The 18,790-nt window shown below is 37.9% G+C and overlaps 1 protein-coding gene across 1 annotated transcript; it reads right to left on the bottom strand.

Annotated features, from left to right (window-relative positions):
- Positions 1-237: 237 nt before the first annotated feature.
- On the bottom strand, positions 238-18,501 carry LOC105395510 (eIF-2-alpha kinase GCN2). Its single transcript, XM_048630378.1, has 16 exons — positions 18,285-18,501; positions 17,777-17,943; positions 17,390-17,525; positions 16,608-16,724; positions 15,941-16,071; positions 11,637-11,782; positions 10,747-11,266; positions 10,371-10,493; positions 9,724-9,850; positions 3,903-4,028; positions 2,515-2,734; positions 1,587-1,779; positions 1,051-1,298; positions 669-809; positions 517-563; positions 238-255 (listed from the first exon to the last, which is right to left on the bottom strand). Exons 1-16 carry the CDS (start codon positions 18,336-18,338, stop codon positions 238-240), a joined length of 2,514 nt encoding a protein of 837 aa, XP_048486335.1. The 5' UTR covers positions 18,339-18,501.
- Between the last annotated feature and the right edge of the window lie 289 nt (positions 18,502-18,790).

Here is an 18,790-nt window from a genome sequence, read left to right as displayed (position 1 = left end):
TTATTAAAGTACATTATTACTCCTTGCCAGAGGAAGTACGACAGTCACCATCAATGGCAACTTTTAAAAAAAATGTTAGACATCACTATTTTGAATCATTAGGTTGGCAGGTAAAATAGATATATAGGTATATATATATTTATATTTATGTAGTATTATTTATATAAGTATGATGTAATTTTTTTTTTTAAGTTATATATTTATATATAAGTTATATGTTATATTATTATGTTTATTTTATGTTGTAATCATGCACTGTTAATTTAAGGTTAGATTTAAACCATAGGCTAATTTCTGTTTGATAATTATTAATTGTACCTACTCAAATTAGTTAAAGGATCTAATGTCATTTATCTTTCACCCAGTCGTAGGTTGGCTGGAAGAAATTGCTTTTTGGCAATAAGCCCGCCTTTGTATACGTCTTGTGTTTTGATTTGTAACTGTTCTCTTTTATGTTTGCATGTGTATGTGTACAATAAAGTGTATATAAATAAATAAATAAATTATCCTGAATACCTGCCCAGTGAGGGAGCCCCCAAATTCCTCTTGTGGCTTTTCTTTATCTGAAAACAAAACAAAATACTATTAGTAAATACTACGAATTTATTTCACCTGAGAAACTGAATGCATTCATGAAATTACATCTACATCTAATTAGCATAACTTACCTTCAACAACAGGGAGAGAAGTGAAGGCTTTGGTTGCCAAGCCAAAGTCGCCTATTTTGACATGGTCGTTAGAGTCCAAGAATATATTCACTGGCTTCAGATCTCTGTGTATCATACCTTTCTGGTGGACGTGTGCTAGACCTGAAATATATTTAGATATTTATTTATTTCAACTGGGACGCCAGCAGCTTAAACAAAAGTTATGAATACATTAATTTATCTTTAAAAACGACAAAAAGTTTAAACCAGATTAATGAGATGTTTGAAAGTGTCATCTGTAAAACCATTAATACTAATATTAGTAATAACGAATGTTAAAGCACAAACCGACCTTAATCTTCCGCAACCAATGTCTTGATAATAAACAAAAACCAACACGCACCTTCAACAATCTCCCGAAACAGCTTCCAAACTCTATAATTCTCCATAAACAGACCGTTGTCTATGGCATGTCTCAGAGTATTCTTTTCACAGAACTCCATCTGTATGTACAAGACTTGTTGTATATGCTCTGTGGGCGGGCGCGGGTCGGAAGGTAATTCTTCTGAGGGTAACGTCTGTGATTGGTTGTCTGTGTCCACTTCGAATTCTATTGAGCTGCTTGTTTCGTCTAGGTTCGTTGTTACTGGCCTGTTGGGGTAGTAAGGTAGCTATTTAAAAGATGGTCAGCTTGTTTAGTAGATTTGCACTTATTCAAACTCACAAACCGACAATGTTTGGATTAATGAATATAGTTAGTTCGACAAAAGGCTGTAGAGACATTTTTATGACTTTGTTGGACAAAAAACTATTCTAAATTCCTACAAAGGTTTCCTATACCAAGGTACAGAATCTTCATCAACACTCTAGTCAAGAAATAAAAACAGACAAGACCTAAGAATAATAACACCAAACTCAAACAACATATAAAATACTCACAGCCGCTTAAACCAGCCTTCATCTTCATCATCATCGTCGTCATCATCATCATCTTCCTCTGAATCAGACTCTGCATCAGTCTTGGTGATAGGAGCTTCTGATATCGACCACTCTAGCTTGACCCCCGGCGCTAACTTAGCTAGATCCGCTTCTATGCTGTTGGGACCGGGCTTCTTGGGTTGGTTCTTTTGTTCTGAAAACAAATTATAGTTTTATAAGTTGACCATCAGATCATAAACTAATAACATAGTGGTGAGAGCGCACTTTTGAGATTTTAGTTCGAATTCCAGCTAGGAGCTAGGACAGATCCTCCTTAGCTACTGGCTACTAACTGCACAAAAAAGTGACTTCAAAAATTAAAAAAAAAAACGACACTGTCTGTGTAAAGTGACACTGACATTAAATATCCCATTACCAGCGGACAATAAATACACTTCTGATAATATTACATTTGTAAAATTCTAAAGTTTCGAAGATATGACGGAACAAATGAACCCACAAACCTACATACTATTCTATTCTATTCTATTCTCTGTGGGGGTGTCAGTACCTGCACCTGGCTCTCTCGAGTGGAACCTTTGTGCATATCCCCAAGGTCTAAACTGCCTTCCTAAGCTTGGACCATTTCCCACCACGCTGGTCCACTGCGGGTTGGTGGGTTCACATATCTAGATGTGCTAAATCTAGATATGCAGGTTTCCTCACGATGTTTTCCTTCACCGTAAGAGCGATGGTATACATTGTACTTAAATTCAGAAAAGAACTCATTGGTACATGTCAGCGCCTGGATTCGAACCCGCATCTCTGGCGTGAGAAGCGGGCGCTTACCCGACTGAGCTACCACCGCTCTGGTAGCTCAGTCGGGAAACCTACATACATCTCAAACACTTTTAGCTTCACCGTAATCGGCCAAAAAAGCAAATTTTACCTTTAACAACACTAGGATCTGTGCTAACAGTCTCCGTAGTGTCATCTAGCACAGCCGACATAGTTTCTATCCACGCGTTGTAGTAGCGAACGACGTTCTCGTGGTTAAGACGGGATAATAACTTCACTTCTCTGGTTATCTTCTTGTTCAACTGAACGTTTTCCGGGTTAAGTTTGATGCGCTTTATCGCGTAGAATCCGCCGTCTAGCTTGTTTTTTACCTGTTGACATGGTTTAAATAATTAGGTATTTATTGTTTTAGGTATAGCTTTGAATTCAACATAGGTACCTACGTAGAATTATTTTGACAAAATAGGCTTCAAATATTAACCTAAGCTAGAACTGGAGACAAGAATCACTGGAAGATTAGTGAATTGTTCGGGAAATACACTTATATTATAAGTAAGATAAAAAAATATTTATATTGGCAGTACTATGATAAATATTTTGCATCTTAGTTTATGTTTAGACTTAAGATAGCTTTTCTGGGTTCCCCTCATCTCGCCTAATCTTTATTGCCCTAAACTCGTTTCGCATAACTCGTAAGGTCTAAACTTTTTTGGTAGAATCATCACTTCGCCAAGACTTGTGTGGCATAAGACTCGTTTCGTCTAAAACTCTTTTGGCACAAACTTGAAACACCTAAGTCTCGTTTGCTCAAATTGTTCGTATTGGTATAATCTTGTTTCTCCTTATAAATACATAAATACTAAGTAGGTAGGTATATTAAGTATGTTGAAAATGTGCAAATTGTGGTATTTTTCTCCTACATCCCGAAATCACGATATTGAATGATCAAAATATCGAAAGTGAATGACTATTATAATGATTACAAACGCCATTAAACCCCATGGGATCGAAACCTAAAGATAGGTGCGACGACGAGCAAAGCGAGGAGGAGCGTGTTAGGTGCACATTATCGTCAAAAGCAAAGCTGAGCGCAGCGAAGCGGAGCGGAGCGTTTCCTACATAGCGGCCACAATACAATAAGGCACCAGTTTGCGCTATGTAGGGAGACGCTCCATCAAAGTTAAAGCCAAAGTTATATTATTACTTTGTATAAAATATGCCATAGCATTATTAGGCTATTCAAGATTTGGCCATACCATTATTAGGCTAAACAAGATTATGCGAAATAACATTTTACTAAAAGAGATTTATGCCATACGATTTTCGGCGTAACAAGACTTTGACCAAACCTTACTACTCAATATGAGATTAGGCAAATAAATCTTAGGCCAAAAAAGGTAGAACCAGCTTTTCTATATAGGTACAGTATAAGGCATATAAATCTGACCCCTCTCAGAAGAATTGTTACTTTGAGAGGGGGGTCAGGTTTATCTGCACATGACCGTACATATCACAAGAATCACAATAATTAGGACTTACTTTCAAGACATCACCAAAAGCACCTTTCCCTAGCCACTTGAGCACCTCGAACTCCGCACTAAGCCTTGAATGTCCACTAGACGGCAGGCTCTGGACGAACGACTGCACTAGGAGTTTGTCTTCATCCTGGAAATTAGAGGGAAAATATTTATGTTGGAACAAATTGTACGGTAATTAAACGTTGCTCTAAAAATCTGTAAGCTGAAGTGGCAGAGGGCTGCTTATATATCTTTGCATGAACTGAAAACAGTCACATATTGAATTCGTTCATACTTAACAAGGTAAACCATCTTTGGTATGTCTTTTGAATCAAAATATTATAAAACAAATAAACAGCTAAAATAAATGGTTTGATCGTGAAATTTAATAATTTTTGCTAGTAAATATTTCATTGATTTTTATGTTTTATTTTAAATAGCTGTTCCCGCGCGCTTCGCTTCGCCTTAAAAAGTTTTCCCGCGGGAATTCCGGGATAAAAAGTAGCCTATGTTCTTTCCCAGGGTCTACACCGTATGTATACCAAATTTCATTCAAATCCGTTCAGTATTTTTGGCGTGAAAGAGTAACAGACAGACAGACAGACAGACAGACAGACAGACAGACACAGTTACTTTCGCATTTATAATATTAGTTAGGATAATTTCGAATACAAAGACACACTACCTTGTTTACTTTTTGTGCCGAGTATGAATGAATGCAGTATACATATACCTATATCGTGACCTTTAATGGAGTGGGCACCACGTACAGACAAATAAATGTACACTTAACATTTTGTAGGTAACCAACCCTTTCGTTCGCAGTGACAACCGTGTACAACATAGTAAACAAAAAAATATATTACAAAAAATATTTAAATTTATCACGTACAAATGAATTCATATGAAAGCATAAACAAAACGCAATTAGTAAAAAAAAATAAGCAGGCAAAAGTGCATGTCTTCTTTCTCTTTTTAGCAAGATGGCGTCACGGTTAAGAATCATGCGCGGATCAAAGGTAAATAATTCAAAATTTTGTACTAAAACTTAAAGTTTTTGGGTGTTGCGATTCCGTATTTTATTAGGATACTAGCTGTTGCCCGCGAGCTTCGCTTCGCCTTAAAATTATTTTGCCGTGGACTACTCCCGAACTACCTACCCAATAACATGCCATGGTGGTATTAAATTAGATGAAAGTTGACAAATAAGTACGAAGATACTTGACTAAAAATGATTTTCATGACTTCATTGAGCAAAGACTTGTATAGCAATGGCAGAATAGTAATTTATAAATGTTTAATTTCAAGCATCTAACTTATGCAGTTTTGTTTTTTTTCATACTACTTATTTTTTTTCACTTTAACTCCCATTTTTCAAAACAAAACCATTACTTTACTAAGGTGTGCAGACATGTTAGATTGAAAACATCTAGGTATCTTGCAATATCCTATTGTAACTAAGCTTTACGGCTGTTTTAACAGCATGCAGATTTCATCACGCACGTGGGATAGCACGCCATTTTCCCGCATCTCGTGTGCATATTCCACGCGTCACAATGAATACTTGTATGAACGCGTGCGGGGAAATCCCGCGTGCGTGATCAAATCCGCATGCTGTTAAAAACAGCCTAAGTTAATGCCGAATTTCAACCGCTAACTCCGGTTTTTGTGGGAAAATACGGTACCTAAGCTACGTCCCTTCCTAATTTCAAGTGCCTACGCTACGTTTAGCCTGTGCGTGTCAGTCATGGGAATTCCGTATAGAAAATCTCTGCATATTTTCCTAAAACACCTACGTAATAAGTTTCATGGTTTTATCTTCAAAAATGACGCATAAGAACCAAATGACAATTAATTAAACGTATTGAAAAGTACAGTCGTTTATTGGGTTGTTTTCGAGGACCTTAAAAACTTTCTGCAAATACATACAAACTATAAGTACATTAGCTAAAATCAAACCATACCGCGATCTATATCCGATCCGACAACGCCATCTAGGAGCGGACATAGCTACTATATAAATTAAACTTCTAAAACTCAACACCCATAAAACTTTCAACCCCTATATTACACCCCCACACTGGGTTTTTTTTATATGCTAATTATTTTTTTTTTGTGATTATGTAGTGCCTAAATACAAAATATAATGTTTTTATCTTCAAAAATGACGAACTTCATACAAAATATGAACACCTATTTCATCCACTCACAGATCGAAGTTTCAAAAACGCTAGAACAAAATGTTTAATTATTGCTCATCAAGTGCTTAAATATAAAGTTTATTTAAAAAAAGATCTACCCCGGCCGGGAATCGAACCCGGGACCTTCGGCATAGCAGTCAGGGTCACTAACCACTACGCCAGTCAGCCGTAGTATTTTTATCTTTTAAAATTAAGTATTCGCATACAACTTTTAACCCCCCCTTTTAACCCCTTACAACCTCCGTTTCGCAATAAAAAGTAGCCTATGTTCTTTCTCAGGGTCTAGACCATATGTATACCAAATTTCATTCAAATCCGTTCAGTAGTTTTGGCGTGAAAGAGTAACAGACAGACAGACAGACAGACAGTTCCGGATATAACCAACAGATGGCACTAAAAGCGCAATACAGAGAGCTTGTATGGAACCGAGGCGAATTAATATGAAGATCCTACATCGCGGTATTAAAGTTTTTCAGTTGTCTGAAATAAATACAAAACCTAATATGTTAAATCTATTCTATAGTAGGAGAGTCAGACAGTGACTTTCGCATTTATAATATTAGTTAGGATAATAGGTGTATTGAATCATCATCAAATTATTTAATTTTATCCATAAATTATAAATTTACGAAGTTGTAAATTGACATGTTGTTTGTGACCAACACTGCGAAGTAACCTAAAAAGTAGTCTGGTTATTAAATGTTGTCCTCATACAACACTGCGATGCTTGTAGTAAAGTACTTGGTATTTTTATGTTGTTACTATACAACACTGCTCACGACAACTACCTTTACTAACAAATAACTTTCGCTGGATTGTGGCACAAGCTTTTGCACTAACTGCATATTATTTAAACTATGAATGTATGTTTTAGGGTTCCTTCGAAAAAAATAATTATCAGGTTGTTATTTATTGTTTGCGCATGTTTATTTTTTGCTTTGGGTGGCTTTTGGAATGTGTTTTGGTATTTTTTGCTTCAGATTAAGCCACAATGGCAACGGACTCGTGCTATTATGGCACTGGTTCCTCCTGAAAATGCACCTTCATCAGACAGCAGCAGTTCCTCAGAAGATGAAGTAATTATACAGGATCCTAACCCAAGTAATTTGGATGATGATGACGTTACCTACTGCAGTTCAGAGCCAAGGTCTTATCCCTCCTCTCTAAATGACCTAGACATTAGTGACAGCGATAGAAACCCCACAACACATAACGCGTTTCTATCAGATGAAGAGACTATTCCATTGTCACCTGTCATCACTGAAATGTTTCCTACTGGTCGCCCGCAACAACAACTTCCATTCTTAAATTCGGTGTCATCTGTCTTGTCTCCGCAAACTCACCGGTCGAGAGAACCACAGCTACCACTCGGTCAAAGAGAAAAGCAAACATTGCACCAAGGATTGTGACCAAAAAACGAAAGAAGTATGTTAGAAAACCACTAAAATTCAAATTCAAAAATGCCAAGTTTGATCACGCAGCTAAAGTAGAATCTCCGCAACTTCAGCATTCTTCCAACGGAACCCTCAAATCTCCTCTTAGTTACTTTCAGCAGCTCTTTTCAGAGGATATAGTTGAACTAATCATAAGCCAAACGAACTTATACTCTGTTCAAAAGAAAGAAGGTGCCAAAAATATTAACGTCACGAATGATGATATAACCGATTTTCTGGCCATAACTATTATGATGGGGGTTATTCAAATGCCAGCCTACAGGGATTATTGGAGCAGTTCTTTAAGATGCCCCCAAATTGCTGATGTCATGACTTTGAAGAGATACGAAAAAATACGGCAATTTCTCCATTTTGTGGACAACACTGATACGAATGATGACCGGTACTTCAAAGTGCGACCTGTGCTAGAAAAAGTTCGTCGCAATTGCTTGCTCCTCGAAGAAGAAGGCCGCTATAGCGTAGATGAAATGATGGTTCCCTACAAAGGAACAAGAGCTGGTAGCAACCGTCAATATTTACCAAAGAAGCCAAAGAAGTGGGGATTTAAGATCTTTGTTCGTGCAGGAGTTTCTGGATTGATATACGATTTTATCCCATACGGCGGTGAAGATACTTTCAGAAACTGTTCATTCACTGAATACGAAGATAGCCTGGGCCTTGGAGCTAAAGTAGTGATTGCTCTTTGCAAAACTATACTCGGAAAACCAGCGACAGTCTATTTTGACAACTTTTTCACATCGCTCGAGCTCATCCACCATCTGCGTAATGAGTATGGCATTTTTAGCCTAGGAACGATTAAAAGTAATACACTGAGAGGATGTCAAGAAATGCTAATCCCAGACAAAGAGTTTACCAAGAAAGCCAGGGGTTCAAGCCAACAAGTTGTCTGTAACGACCAGAAGGTGGTTGTGGTCAAATGGCTTGATAATAAAGTAGTCACTCTAGCAAGCTCTTTTGTTGACTCACACCCCAAAGAAAAAATCAAGCGATACTCAAAACAAGAAAAAAAAAAGATAGACGTTGAGTGTCCCCAAATTGTGAAGCAATATAATGCTCATATGGGAGGCGTTGATTTAGCTGATATGTTAGTATCACTGTATCGCTCAAACTTTAAAACCAAAAGATGGTATATGGCCTTATTTGCCCAGGCACTTGACATTTGTGTTAACAATGCCTGGCTGCTTTATAAAAGACATAGTCAAGATGACAAAAAAACACTGACTTTGAAAAAATTTCGAGTAGAGCTGGTAGCAGAGCTGCTTCAAAAAAATCGCATTCGGCAAACGGCTGAAACGAATGAAATTCAGGTGGCATTAAAGATAAAAGCTCCAGTTGCTCCAAGACCACCTGATTCAGTCAGATATGACAATTTAGGACACCTACCAACATTTGTAGCGCAAGGAAGGTGTAAATATTGCAAAAAAGGCTACACTAGTGCTTTTTGTCAGAAATGCAACCTACGGTTATGTTTATTAGAAAAAAGAAATTGCTTTTATCATTACCACGCTAATCAATAAGTCTTATTTAATTTAAAGTGTTATTTTGTTATTTGTCTTTAAATAAAGTCTGATCCAACAAGTATAATTTGTCATTTTACTTCATTACTAGCTGGCCCGACGAACTTCATAGTACTTCATACCGCCTCTTACCCTACCGTACCCTACCCTACCCTATACCAACCCTACCTAACCTTCCTACCCTACCTAACCCTACCTACCCTACCCTACCTACCCACCCTAAACTACACTACTCTACCCTACCATACCCTATCCTAGCCTACCCTACCCTACACTACCCTTCTTACATTTTAAACCTTCCCTGGACTTCCACGAATATTTTAAGACCAAATTTAGTCAAACTGGTTCAGTCGTTCTCAAGTTTTAAGCAGACTAACGAATATCAATTCATTTATATTCATATAGTTTATAACTCTATGCACGCCGCAATGTTGGTGGCAAACAACATACATAGAAACATGATCTTATTAGAAAGCTTCGCAATGTTGTATGTCACCAACATATGTTTTTTTTATAAATAATAATGAATTATTTTTTTGGCATTTTTCTAGCATAATTTATACCTAGATAATACCATTAAAACCGATGAAATATTAAAAAAATGATTTTTTTCTCCTGCGAACTAAAGGGTTAAACTTACACAAACCTGAGAGGGACAAAAAATAGTGTACCTCAGAGCCGCTATACCCGTCGTCGTGCTGCTTGCCGCTGGGCTGCGGCGCCGGCGCATCTTTCAAGAACCCGTGGTTTAGTAACTGTTCTGCCGACCACTGGAGTTGCTCGTCTTCTGTTAGACATCTGGGGATATATCATCAACATCATCAACAAAAACCAACTGCAGTAATGATATACAGAGAGTTGCAGCAATTCGTTTTATGCACATAACATGAAATAATGCAAAACAAATTGTAAAATTGCAGGAGGGATGAAGGGAAACAAAGCGTAGAACGTTTATAAACTGTATGTGCAATGTCTGACGGTGTAAAAATAGTTGAAGGTGGTTCAGCTACTAAGGGTGAGGCCAGACGAGCGTAATTTTGTGAGTTGTGAGTCGCGTATTCTGATGCGCGGGGACGACGGGGCAGGAAAATGACTCTCTCCCTTCGACTCGACGCGACTCACAACTTACAAAATTACGTTCGTTTGGCCTCACCCTAAAACGGATTTTACTTCACTTTTATTGCAGTGCAGATTGTCACTTAAGCTGCTCTACAAATTTAGCCATTATAAGACCAGTCTAAACTTATCGCCCTACCAAACCGGTGAAACAAAAGTGTTACACAAATTTCTAAGTAGCGGACCGTATCGCCGCACCCACCTGGAGAAGAAGTCCCGGGCCGCCACGGGCAGCTGCGACGGTACCTCGTGTGAGGGCTCGTGACTCGATACAATGGATAGAAGCAGCTGCGCCGCGCTGAATATGTCTTGGGTTTTGGTTTGTCTGGAACGAAATGGTTTCATTAATTTAAAGTATTGCTGGTTAATTGCTTTAATTACTGGTTCCGCATCCAGCATTTGGTAAGTACACGACTTTAGGTAAGAACAAAATAGCATGCAGCAATCTGCCATGTAGAATTTGTGAAAAGCTCACCTAAGAGCAGTGAAGTTATAGCAATTTAAACAGGAATTTAAATAAATTAAAAATAATCAGAAGCATATGTTAAGATATGGAATAAGTATTGTAACCAACTCACCTATCACAAAAACTCTCTCCTTCTAATATCTCGGCCAATCTAACATCCAAGCCAGCGCCAACCAACTTGACAGCTCCGGAATCGTTCAGAAAAACGTTCTCACTCCGCACATCCCTATGCAATACGCCAACACTATGTAGCTCACTCAACGCACTTAACACCCCAATACCGACATGGCGTAATAACCTCACAGCCTCAAAACCATCATTATCACCAAACGTCTTCAACTTTGTCCGTAAGTCTTTTAAAGACGTTCCAAGCACAAAATCACGGAAAATATAAACGCACTGAACTGAAGTTCGCTTCACAACCTCTTGTTGGATTTCCATAGCTATGTACGGGATTAAAGGTGGGTGTTTTATTCGAGACATTGCCTTTAAGTCCTGCTCAATAAGGTTCATTTGTCGGTTGCGGGTTTGGAAATCTGTGGCTGGGTTTAGAGCCCATTTGCGTGTGACGACAAAGTCGCCGGTGTCTGCGTCTATTGCTAGGTACGTTGTAGCACCGTTTGTTGAGTGACCTGAAAGATTAGAATTTATAGTTTGACTCAGAAGGAGAGTATAAAATTAAAGCAATAAAAGAACGGCCGTCTTTCAAAGCCACTGCAGTATATAGGGCCTAATTATGTTATTCAGCATAAATAAAACCATTGCGGATCTGTTGCACAATAATGACATACAGAGACAACAGATGGAAAAGCTCGTGTAGTCACCAGTCACATAGCTATTAAAGCATGACTGCTTGATTATGAACACAAATGAATATAATTAATATAATGTAATAATGAATGTCTCTAATTTATCCTTACACATATTACACTCGTCTATATCACCAAAGGCTTTCCTGAGGTACTGGTAAATACAAAAATAACCCGTATTTTTTTCTCTTACCCAAGCACTTCCCCACATGAATTTTCTTGTTGTTCTTCTGCATGACTCTCAGTATCTGTATTCCCTTGGTGCTGCACGTGCAAGCGATGTTGGCTGTGCGGTTCTTTGGGGCCTTCTTAGCTGGAGACATTGCGTTGTCGGCGTAACTGGAAACAACAAAATGCACAATATGGGTCAGCCTACACTGAAAGGAAACTGATGCGCAGGGCAGTTTTTACCCTACTGCCGAAGGAGGAGGGTAATGTTTTTCGATTGTATGTTTGTATGTATGTTTGTCTGTTTCTTTGTTCCCTCCTGTAGCCTAAACGGCTTGATAGATTTTGATGTATGAGGTATCGTTAGACGCGTATTGATTGCGCGATGGTTATAGGCTATGTGACGTTATATTAAAATGTATAAAGCGCCCTCTAGAGGACATAAAGTGATCATCGAAAAAATATTATTTTTCCAACTATGCCGTGTGGGGTATCAAATGAAAGGGCTTGATTAGCACATTACAAAAATATGATACACAACACCAAAATTATTGAAATAAAAAGCTAATAAACTGTCCAAGCCATCCAACTATGGAACGCTCTCCCTTTATATGTATATAAGGCAAGCGCCATCTCCTGCGTCTTTTAAACGCATGATCAAAAGTCATTATCTTGAAGAACAAGTTGAGTCTTAGTTAAATTATTTTTATTTTAGTTATTTAAATTGTCAGAGCTAATATATATTTATAATATATATTATTTTATATAATTATTGTTATATATTTATTTATGTATTTATAATTATATATATATGTATTTTATGTGTTCAATAATTTTGTTTGTTTTTAGTTGTTAATTTCGTAATTAAGTACACCTAAGTGCCCTTTTCCAATGTTTAACTTTTTACCTATAACGGTTGTCTGGAAGAGATCGCTCTTAGCGATAAGACCGCCATTTGTGCATGTATGTTAATTAAGTTAAATTTAAGTTATGTTTCATGGTGTGCAAATAAAGATTATTATTATTATTATTATTAAACTAAAACTCTTCTACTATAGCTCGACAACTTCGTGCGCGACCCTCCTTGCGGGGTGACAGACGCGGAGGGGACGAGGTACCTAAGACGACAGCGGGTAACGGGTGAGGTAGCGGGGAAGGACAACGCGTGCACTGCACGTCATTAATACGGCAGTCTCGGCCGAGCAGTCGAGGCGGCCACATGTGTTGTAAAATCTGTCATAATCTGAGTTCGACGCACATGAGACCACTGATCCTGAGACCATTAGTCTTAGGATGAGTGTTGAGGCCAGAACCGCCACAAACCTTGGAATATTTACCTTATGAATTTTTATAATCATATTATTATTATTATTATCTATGATTCGTCAATAAAATAACGTCAAAAACCACAAATCGTATATTTTCGCAAATAGATTAAATCGCATTATAAAACTATGTCGGAGTTCAAGAAGATTTTGAATTTACCTTGCTTTATAATTAGGTTTACTAAATTCATTCGATTAATCGAAACGTCAAATTGTCACTTGAAATGTTGGCAGTTTAGGTGGAATATGTGGACGGTGCATATTAAAAAATAAAAAGATAAGGTGGGTAGTCGGTTGAGCAGGGGGGGACTGTCATTCTGATTTGAATTATTGAACGGGTCGGTTGTGCACCTTCCGCAGGGATCACCACGTTTCGCTGCAACAACCAGGCTTGCTGCTCCAGTTTACTCGGGAGCTAGACTGTCTGGGGGATATGTACAAAGGTTCCACTCGAGAGAGCCACTTACAGGTGCTCGCCCCCCTCTCTGAATAGAATAGAATAATCCAACTGCATCAAGTGCATCCTCGTGTATTTTGTAAGATTGATCTGTAATTCCGAATAAATCGAGTGTGTACTACCTATCTGTGCCTTTATTTCTGGGGTGTGATGATTAATGGCGATACCAACGACCTAGCTGATCGAATCATGGACCAACCACCTTTAGCTCGTGCCCACTCCCCGACAACTATATAATCTTCGGGGGTTTCCTGTAGAACCGTGTGCCGAATCTTGGTTTGGCCAGGCCTGTGTCACTCCGCGCGTGGGCGGCGCAGGCGCCAGCCTGGCGCCTGCCGCGTCGAGTGGGCAAATCTAGTCGGCTGCCGCAAGCGGAAGACGATACACGCGCGCGCTATTTGTTCCTATTTCGTACTAGTTTATAAATGTCGTATTTAGGTATTTATTAAAATTTATGAATAGAAAAATGGACATAAAAAGAAAAAAAGCAGCAAAAAAATACTGTGCCGTATTTAATTGCTTAAATACGGATCGTGATCCAAATTTAATTTTTTTTAGATTACCAAAAGATGCTGACAGGTAAAACTAATCTAAGTATTTTATTGATTTCTTCTACGTTCCTTATTTGAAATGAAATTAATACGAACTACAAACCCTTTTTTTCCCCATGTTGAACAAAGTCTATTCCAATTTTTTTTTTAAAGTATTAAATTTACAGACACAACTACCTTCAAAATGTATTAATGAATCGATTATAAAATGTGAGCTGAGTGGGATTCGTGCTCAACTAAACTAAAACAGAACATCATGATCAATTTCATCTCAATATTTTCACACATTATGAAGAAAAAAAACATTTTTTGCCTGAAGTAAATGTTTTACGTAGATATAGGTACCTATCTACCTCTTTCTTTTACTTTTACTTCAAATAATAGATCTATGAATAGGTCTTTAACTATGAAATTGCCGTAGCTTCAACTAGTCATTTCCAATAGAAAATAAGTTTGGAATAGCTTTGTATTCTAAATTCAAATTATTTTGTTTTAATATCATGACATTCTTTTTACAAACTCAGTCCGTTGCTTAGTAAACGTTGTAGTCTGTGGTGCTGAGGCAACCCTAAGGTGGCTTCTTTTTCAATGCGTATAACCACGTATAACTTATTATGCACCGTAGTCCAGTGAAATAAGGCGCATATTCCCTCAAAAATAAATTGGTAGGTAAGTAAATAAAAACGTGTGCGGCTGGAGCGCGATCTAAATTAGATCTTATTGCTTATGGGATGGAGTCATATTTCTTTGATAGCCATTGCGAAGATGGACTTCTGTACCTGGTACTAGTTATTATTCTGTGGTTTGGCCGAGGTTTGGTAGAATGCAAAATCTGCTTACTCCCGAGTAACTGGTAGTTTACTTGTGAGTGAAAAGTTACTCGAGCTTGGTCGAATACACCCTAAATAATGAAACTAGTTTTAAGAACCTTTTTATTGATCAACATAATTTACTCTTACTTTACGTCACAAATAGTGACACGTTATCGCGAGATTTATCCGGGCATACTTTTCTCCGTGTGTACTCGTCTTCTAAAATGTCGTGCTACCTCGCCCCCGCAACTTCTTTCACCCCGCAAGGAGGGTCGCGCACGAAGTTGTCAAGCTATAACATACAATTTCATAAAATAAAAACAAATAAAAAGTTACAAATAAAAAAAATATAATAATAAACAAACAAAAAACCCGACTGCACGCTAAAAAGATGAAAACAGGCCCCAATGTTAATGGAAAGTATCGCAGGCGGGGACCAACTTGACCGAGGTACACCTATCTAAGTCACATTCAGCTAAATGGTGATCCCTCTGCTGGTCCCCGCCTGCGATACTTTCCATTAACATTGGGGCTTGTTTTAAATTTTTTTGCGTGCTGTCGGGTTTTTTGTTTGTTTATAATTATAACCATTGCAGGGCCAGCAGATTTTAAATAATTAATAGGGCTAGCTACACTAAGTTTTTACACCTTCATGCAATACAATACAGTTTTAATGAATTGTTTTGAAAAGCAAATATTACCACATTGTGATGTTAAAACGAAAAGTTAATCAAACTGAGCAAAGAACTGAATTTGTAAAATTTGCAATATGTAATCATCAATCAATCGGTAGAGTCAAATACTAGAGCTAGGCTAGTGTTGTTACCGAGGCGAAAGTATAATAGATAAGTAGCTGACTGCCCAAGGTGCAAAGGTATACATAAAAGGTACAGTTGATAGATCACTCTACGAGGCTCCTGCCATGCACCCTAGATAATAATTATATACGGCAATGTCGCCAGCGTGCTGGGAACCCTCCCACAGGGACCAGGCTTAGAAGGTCTGTTTTACATATAGTTTTAGTTATGTACATAGGTTTAGTTTGTATAATATATAGGTAGTTTAGTTTGTAACATTCTTTATTATTAGGCTTAAGTTACTATCTCATAATAATATATTATTTTGTTGTGTGTTTTTCAATAAAGTTATAAAAAAAATAATAATAATAATAATTATATACTAACTAGATGAGTTCCGGCGCGTCCCCCTGTCCCTCTGCCTCGGGCTGACTGACACTGGTCCGGTGCAGCCGCTGCCGCCCCGCTCCCTTGAGAATCTCCTGCCGTTTCTGGATCTCATCCTTCATCTTTTGACGCTGTAAGTAAGAAGAGCTTTTGTGAAGGAAAGCGTGTCTGGAATTCGTGAGCGAAAATATATCAGAGTGTGGTGTGAATGAGGGAGCGGTGGTAGCTCAGTCGGATAAGCGCCCGCTTCTCACGCCAGAGATGCGGGTTCGAATCCCGGCGCTGACATGTACCAATGAGTTCTTTTAACTTAAGTACAATGTATACCATCACTCTTACGGTGAAGGAAAACATCGTGAGGAAACCTGCATATTTATATCTAGCACATCTAGATATATGAACCCACCAACCCGCAGTGGACCAGCGTGGTGGAAAATGGTCTAAGCTTAGGAAGGCAGTTTAGACCTTGGGTACATGCACAAAGGTTCCACTTGAGAGAGCCAGGTGCAGGTACTTACACTTTACTTAACTAGAATAGGATAGGGTAAAATGGCGTGACATGGTGCACAAAAATTACCGTGAATAAGCTGAAAAGGCTAGGGAGAAGAACATTATTTTTGTTTTGTGGTAACTAACTTATTAAGTAATTATAATAAACTAAGATTACCTCCTCATTCTCTTTAACCTGCTGATCATGAAGTTTGAGTCTCTCCATTTCGTTGCGGCGCTCCAACATCTCGTCGTAAAATGACAATGTTGGCTTGTTGAAGGCATGGAGGAAATTCTGAAACCATCATTATGTAATTTTTAATGTAAAAAAAACATAATAATGAATGAAATTCCATACATACATAACGAAATTTAGATTAGACAGCATGTTTTTTATCCCACAGGTAGCCATTTTCCAGACTCCAGACATTGTGAAACAGGCCCTTAGTGTTTTTTACTGACAGTGATAAAATTAGATTAACTTTGCAGAGTTAACTGTTGGCGCATTTCATTCATAAAATACTAGAGAAGAGTCATTAAAACTACGAACTACAAGATCAAAACGTTATTGAGTACAGCTTAAGGGGCCGTCCATTAATCACGTGAGGCTCAAAGGGGGGGGGGGAGGGGGTACTGAAAACCTCACGAAACATCACGAGGGGGAGGGGGGGTTCTCGTTAGACATCACGTGTATTAATTTTTTGTCAAAAATTAGGTATTTCTGAACCGATATTTTGGACGGCGCCTAAATTTTAACGATTTGTAGCATGACCTATATTTTTTCTAGTCAAAAATTGCCTTTACATAGCCTTCCAAAAAAATACACGTGATCTAGGGAGGGGAGGGGGGGGTTGGTCCCAAACCTCTCCAAATATCACCAGGGGGGAGGGGGGGGTCAAAAAATGAGAAAAACGACCTCACGTGATTAATGGACGGCCCCTAATGTAATTTTTGACTAACCTGCACATGTTGAGCTAACTCAAATATCATGACTTCCCCACAAGACTTTGTGGCTAATTCTTCCAACTCAGTCAACAATTTGGCACCATTTTCATTAGACAAGCCCTGGATTTTATGCAGGGACAGAGATGGAGGCCTGAAATTAAAAAGTTAACATAATTTGAATGAAGTAATAGTACAATAATAGTGTTGAGGTAAAAAGTAAATATGCTCGATGCTATAAAGCGCTTTCTACAATATTGTTTAATTTGGCCCAATTTTAATTAAAAATGTAGGACTATTTTCTCCTATGGCTTTCAAAGCATTCTCTGAATGCCAGTGTGACATGATAAGGTACTAGCCAGCACCATTTGTAATAGATAGTGTAATATGAAAGAATAAACTTACTTATTAGGGTAGTTTTCACAGCACTTAATATGCAGAGTGACGGAGCAGTGGCTGCCGGCGACACTGGAGCTGTGCAGCGGGTGCAGAGTCAGCATGAGGTCGAGCGGCCGCCACACCTTCCACGCTATAGCCTGGCGGTTGTCCACCAAGTCGTCACAGAAAATTGCCTGAAAATATGCAGTTATATTTTCTTAATTGTTTAAATAGCATAATTTTCTATTTAAATTTTGAAATAATATGAAATTTATTTTACTTTGTCTGAAGCATAATCTCACGTGTACTGTATGTATTTTACTAATTTTAAAGATATCTAAATCATTTGAAAAACTTAGTTGCCGAAATATGTATGATTAATAATAAATACTGAATGTCTGAAAACTGAATTCTACTAGGGATTATTTCGCATGCAATGATTTTATTACAATAAGCTGTAACTGTGAGAAGATACGCAGTTCAATAGGTATTTGCCGAATAAGCAAAATTACAAGTGATAAACAAATAGGTTTACCTTTAAGGCCTCAATTTCATTATCCTGCCGCTCTTGAAGGGTTTCTTCACTCATTTTAGCAATAACCTTATTAAGCTAGCTTTTATAATAAGCGTCTATCATAACAATATGTATTAATTTGGTTTTTACACTCACTCAATGAAAAATAAACAAAAACAATAACTTTTTATTCTAACCTAAAAATCCTAACATTCCCGCGGTTTGACATTTGGCTAGTGATGGGAACATCATAGACTGAATGTGAATATTCTGTGTGTCATAAATTTATCAACGATTAGTTAGAGGCCCGTTCATTTTCTTAATAAAGTTGCTACCCTTTTGAAAATGTAGATGGCGCTGTATTTTATCAGCTAAACAAAAATAATGTACCTATAGACTTGTAGAGAGGAGACCTCGAATAGTACCTATGTCTCTATGGGGAGGTCTATTTCCTATAACTCATACCTACAAGCACCTGACTGCTGATGTCGATAACATTAGTTTTTTTCCGAGACATCTGAGTAATT

The sequence above is a fragment of the Plutella xylostella genome, chromosome 25 (assembly GCF_932276165.1).
Source record: "Plutella xylostella chromosome 25, ilPluXylo3.1, whole genome shotgun sequence".
NCBI lineage: Eukaryota > Metazoa > Arthropoda > Insecta > Lepidoptera > Plutellidae > Plutella > Plutella xylostella.
This window is presented reverse-complemented; position numbering and strand designations above follow the sequence as displayed.

Coding starts and splice junctions, on each gene's coding strand:
- LOC105395510 (XM_048630378.1), bottom strand. CDS start 18,338: ATGAGTGAAGAAACCCTTCAAGAGCGGCAGGATAATGAAATTGAGGCC. Junction 11,783..15,940: donor GACGCGCCGGAACTCATCTA/GTTAGTATATAA, acceptor TGTTGTTTCCAG/TTACGCCGACAACGCAATGT. Junction 11,267..11,636: donor TCATGTGGGGAAGTGCTTGG/GTAAGAGAAAAA, acceptor CTAATCTTTCAG/GTCACTCAACAAACGGTGCT.